Source organism: Bubalus bubalis, chromosome 12 (genome assembly GCF_019923935.1).
Source record: "Bubalus bubalis isolate 160015118507 breed Murrah chromosome 12, NDDB_SH_1, whole genome shotgun sequence".
Taxonomy (NCBI): Eukaryota; Metazoa; Chordata; class Mammalia; order Artiodactyla; family Bovidae; genus Bubalus; species Bubalus bubalis.
Window position 1 is genome coordinate 37,453,978 of NC_059168.1, and position 5,165 is coordinate 37,459,142.

General features: G+C 44.2%; 2 protein-coding genes across 6 annotated transcripts in view; one reads left to right on the top strand and one right to left on the bottom strand.

Moving 5' to 3' along the window:
- CLHC1 (clathrin heavy chain linker domain containing 1) overlaps nucleotides 1–1,822 on the bottom strand; it is a 34,453-nt gene extending 32,631 nt beyond the window's left edge. Inside the window, exon 1 of one of the 5 annotated variants that reach the window (XM_006071259.4) lies at nucleotides 1,672–1,822. Coding sequence is in view for 1 of the 5 variants with exons in the window: in XM_025261043.3 (XP_025116828.3) it covers nucleotides 1,672–1,740 (69 nt within the window). In the remaining 4 variants the exon portion in view is untranslated. Of the gene's footprint in view, nucleotides 1–1,549; nucleotides 1,571–1,671 lie in introns of those variants that run through there. The other 4 variants (XM_025261040.3, XM_044925917.2, XM_025261043.3 and 1 more) reach the window with 4 other exon arrangements.
- Nucleotides 1,823–2,053: 231 nt separating this feature from the next.
- On the top strand, nucleotides 2,054–4,305 carry RPS27A (ribosomal protein S27a). The gene is made up of 6 exons (XM_025261044.3): nucleotides 2,054–2,134; nucleotides 2,233–2,297; nucleotides 2,687–2,741; nucleotides 3,132–3,217; nucleotides 3,591–3,722; nucleotides 4,117–4,305. The coding sequence occupies exons 2-6, from the start codon at nucleotides 2,250–2,252 to the stop codon at nucleotides 4,264–4,266; spliced, it is 471 nt and encodes a 156-aa protein (XP_025116829.3). The 5' UTR covers nucleotides 2,054–2,134; nucleotides 2,233–2,249; the 3' UTR covers nucleotides 4,267–4,305.
- Nucleotides 4,306–5,165: the final 860 nt, after the last annotated feature.

Below are 5,165 nucleotides of genomic sequence, written 5' to 3' on the forward strand. Positions count from 1 at the left end.
ATAAAGTTTCTGGCTTCAGCAGCTGAAAAGATAGAATTGTCTTCTATGAGATGGGAAGATCAATTTCATAAGATCAGGAGTTTGGGACCGCCTATTAGAGATGATGAATTGACAGCTAGTATGTGAAGTTGGAGTTCAAGTGAGTAGTCCAAGTGAGAAAGAGGTTTATAAGGCATCTGCATATAAATGATATTTAAAAGTTATGAGACAGAATGGAAAAAGATCTGGGAAATGTAAGCAAAGCAGATATCCAAGGACGGGGCCTTGAGGGGCACTTCAAAGCTTAGAGGTCTAGCAGATAAGGAGGAAGCAGCAGAACAGCCTGGAAAAGAGGGTCTACGGAGATGGAAGTCAATCAGGTGAAGAAAGTGTTTCAAAGAAGAAAGGCATGATCCATTGGGTCAAACGCTGCTGACAGGTCAAAGAAGATTAAATGGATATTGAATTTAGCAACACTGAGGTTATTCCCACAGTTATTCAGTTGGAATAGGAGGGGAGACAAAAAGCCTGTCCCCAGAAGTGGGTTCAGTCAATGGAAGGAAAAGAATTACAGAGACAATGAGTATAAACAACTCTCAAGGAGTTTTGCTGTACAAGTGGAGATTAATTGGCAGAATATGGGATGAAGAGTGTAGCAGAGAGAAGAAATGGATTCCTCAGAAGTGCCAAAGTAGGAAAAACATGTCAGGAACTTCAATTAGCTCAATGTTAATAAAGCATAAAGCGAGTAATGGCTTTGGAAGATTAGGCTCTAAGGAAGGCAGAGGTTCACTATCACACTAAGGAATTTGGGTTTTATCTTGACGGTGAAATAGCATAATGACATAATCATTTTTACTTTTTAGAATACTTTGGCGGCAAAATAAAGGTGGGTTAGAAGACGACTGGGGACAGAGAAAATTAAGAAGCCTGAATTTGGGGATGAGGAAGCAGAGAACGGCAGAGAGATAAAGACATTAGTAGGGTACACATGGCAAAAGGCCGTATGGCTCAGCAGGTAAAGAAACCACCGGCACTGCAGGAGACCTGGGTTTGATCCCTGGGTGGGAAGATCCCCTGGAGAAGTAAATGGCTACCCATTCTAGTATTTTTGACCTGAAAAATTCCATGGACAGAGGGCCCTGGCCTGCTTAGCATATGGGGTCGCACAGTCGGGACAGGACTAAGCACAAACGCGTAGCAAAGGTTTAGCTCGCTAACCCGCCTGCCTTGCCAGGAGAGCACCCTACACATACTCCAAAAACTTCCTCTTAGGCCTTTTACAGCTCCCAACGTCCAAACTTGGAGATTCTGCAGTAAATAAACTTCCATCGGGTTTCCTTACCATATGACTTCATTTGAAAATCTGAAAACTCCTGAAACTTAATATACTAAACCTTTTCACACTGCGTAGTGACATACAAGACAGGCTCTTCCGCAAACTAGGAGAGCCTAAGGGGTTGAGGACACCACCTATTTTTCTGGTGGCCTGGAGCTGGCCACTGGAAGGCCCCTCCCTTGAAGGCCCTGGGAGCTTCTGGTGGTAGATCGCTGATCCTCCGCCCCTCACCGCCTCTGTTGGTGGGTGACGACACTTTTGGTCCCCCTGCTCTTCTCCAGCCTCTTAACCTTCCCTCCTCTTCACTTCTGACCCGTTTCCATCTCCCCGAAGTCTTGCCTCTTTCTCCTCACCGTAATCCCTTTCTCCAAACCCACCGCTAGGCGATAGTAACTACGGAGCCGGGAGGTGCGGAACTGCATCTTGGGACAAGTAGTCCTGCCGAAAAGAAAGCAATGGAAACTACAATTCCCAGAAGACACTGCCATTTCCTCCCTTCTCCTCGTGAAGCCCCTTTAACTCCACCCCCTTTTAAAGGCCCGCTTAGCCACGTCAACTACAGGGGGAAAGTCTTTTAAAGACATTTTTAAGTTGCTTAAAACTATTATTTCGAGAAAGTTCTGAAGGATAAAGTGAGAAATAAGCTAAGCTAGAGGGAGGAGAAATGAGGTCACGACTTGGTCTGGCATGTGGCTGGACAGCCGCTGCGACAGTGTTCAGGCACTTGGTGTGGCCGCCTAGGAGGCGGGGCCTCCAGGAGCGCCCGGAAAGCTCGTGGACCAGAGCGGGGCCTTCCTTTCGGATCCGCCATCTGCGGTGAGTGTGTGCATGCGATCGCGCTCTGGCCCGTAACTTGCCATCGCCCCTCCTGTGTCTCCGGGTCTCATCTGTCTCCTCCTTTTCCTCACCCTCAGGTGGAACCGCCGCCAAGATGCAGATTTTCGTGAAGACCCTGACGGGGAAGACCATCACTCTCGAGGTACGGGCCAGGCCGGGGAGAAGCCGCGGCCTGAAGGAGGGAGGGCCTGAGGCGGATTTCTGCACGCGCGCTGCTTTCCGCCGTACAACGCGTTTGTGAGCCGGGCTTCTAAAATCTGACCTTGAAGTGAGGGTTGTTTGCCTAGGGCGCGTTTTCTGTGCCTGAAGTCCGAGCGTGTCACCTCAAGGCGTTCCGACAGGGTAGCCGGAGCCGGCGTCGGCGTCGCGCGGTTGGAGGGAGGCGCTCCTGTAGGTGGGCGCGAGCACGTGTGGCCCGGCCACGCAGTCCGGGGGTCTCCTAGGTAGGCTTCGGCCCCCCACCGGCTCGGTTCCTGGGGAACTTTCAAGTTTCTTACTGTGGTACCAATGTTTGCGTTTTAAAACTCATAGGTCGAGCCCTCGGATACAATAGAAAATGTAAAGGCCAAGATCCAGGATAAGGAAGGCAAGTTGATATTTTCTGATTCAAAAACTGATCTGTAGACAGGCCCTAGACATACTTGCTGGGAAACGCGTTGTACGAAAATGCTTTTGGAATAACACAGTAGACAAACGTTTATCAGCATGGAGCCAAACTGCAGTTTACGTTCACGTGTGTAAATTCAAACGAGCTGGCTAATTTACACTCTTAGCGTCTTCTGTAAAGTGGCTGTGTTAACATATATTAAGAGTAAATGAGATTAAAATGTGTGAACATTTGCAGTTACACCTTTGCTGTAGTCAAAACTCACTGATGACGGTCAGTACCATTTACTTGATTCAGGATTGTAAATCTTGAGCAGATATGCTTAATTTGCTATCATTTAATTTGTGTATTCAACTTGTTTCCCATTAGGAATTCCTCCTGACCAGCAAAGACTGATCTTTGCTGGCAAGCAACTGGAAGATGGACGTACTTTGTCTGACTACAACATTCAAAAGGTCTGTTTGGAGGAAAGCAGCCCTTTAAGTATAAATATATGTCTTACTACTGGGAGTTTTGACCAGTATTCAGAAGTAGGGAGAATAGCATTCAATTAGCAATAGTATCCCCGGTGATTCCTGCATCAGCACTTGAGAAGCGCTGCTACAGTTCCCTACATTTTGGATTTTTGCACATTGCATCCCATGATGTTATTTAACCTTTTTATAGCAGTTTATATAAGAATCAGATAACTGCCCCCCCAACATTCCATCATCTGTGGGTGTGCTTGACATCCAGTTAGAAGGTGCACGATGCTAGGTGTCCCTTCTCTGAACACTAGCATTAATGTAGGCATTTTTAAAGCCTGTTTCATTCTCTGTTCAATAACAGGAGTCCACTCTTCATCTAGTGTTGAGACTTCGTGGTGGCGCTAAGAAAAGGAAGAAGAAGTCTTACACCACTCCTAAGAAGAACAAGCATAAGAGAAAGAAGGTTAAATTGGCTGTTCTGAAATACTATAAGGTGGGCCAAATAAGTTTTTTGTCTATAGATGAATAATTTTGTTTGCATTTCTGGTTTCAAACTCTTTTTTATTAAAGAAGTTTGGAGTTTTTTCCTGTTTCGGTATTTGATTGGGCTTTATGTAATGGAGGGGACCTGTAGCTACTTCATTTCAACTAAGCTTCGGGTTCTAACGTCAGTTGGGTTCAGGTCATAACTCTGTCCATTACTTGCATGGCTGGACTTTAAAAACTCAACTCTTTGTTGTACTAATTACTGGTGAGAATTTGGGATGCTTTGGTTTGTAAATATTACATTGTCGTGTAATTTAAAGGATAAATATTTTGAGTCACTTATAAACCAGACTTCAGAATATGTTGCAAGATTATCTTAATAGCAAGTTTCTGCTTTTTAGGTGGATGAGAATGGCAAAATCAGTCGCCTTCGCCGGGAGTGTCCCTCAGATGAATGTGGTGCTGGAGTTTTTATGGCCAGTCACTTTGACAGACATTATTGTGGCAAATGTTGTCTGACCTATTGTTTCAACAAACCAGAAGACAAGTAATTGTATATTGGTTAATAAAGATATGAGCTAACATGTAAATGTTGGGTTTTATTCCATTGCTTTTAAAAGTGGACTTTAAGCATCAGATTTTCTAAAGTAACCTGTACTTTGCAGAATTATGTTGTATTTAATATCACTTGTTTAGATTTAAGCCAGTTATTTTGGCCTTAGCAGTATTGACATTTAGACCGATAATTCTTGGTTGTAGGTGCCTTGGTGTGCATCAGTAGGATAATGAACAGCATTCCTGGCTTCTACCCACTTGATGCCATGAGCATACTATCCCTCCCCACGGCCAAAATTATCCACATTGCCAGATGACCCCTGGGGGTGGGGAAGAACTATATATGTCCTTCCTCACCCCTGCAGATTGGGAAACACTGGTTTGTGTGAATTGGTATTACAACCTTGCCTTAAAAAGCAACAAAATACTTGTTTCCTACAAATGAAGTTTAAAGGCTGAGCTCCTGAGTTGCCAATTAATCCATCCCAAGTCTCTGGGTGGTTTGGCTCAGTATTTGCTGTTTGCAATGCAAAGGGTACATGCTATTATTCAGTGCTAAGTGTGTAAATTCTAATGTTTACTTACTGGTAGTGTTGATGCTAAAATATATGGTTTCATAGTATTGGTACCTCATTTTGCCTCTAGAGCACAGTTCAGGATCACTGAACTAAAGCACATGAAACTTAAAACTGATTTTAAGATTCAGTGATAAACCAGTAATAGTTTCCTTTAGCCATATTTTCCCATATGAGGATTTCTAGTTGTAGGCATCCTTAAATAAGGTTTCCTAGGACTGTAGTATTTTAACAGTTAAACATCAGTTAAAGCTTGGTAGAGCTTTTTGACCAGAAGTGAGTGGTGAACTATACCTTCAGGAAAACAAAACTAGTTGCTC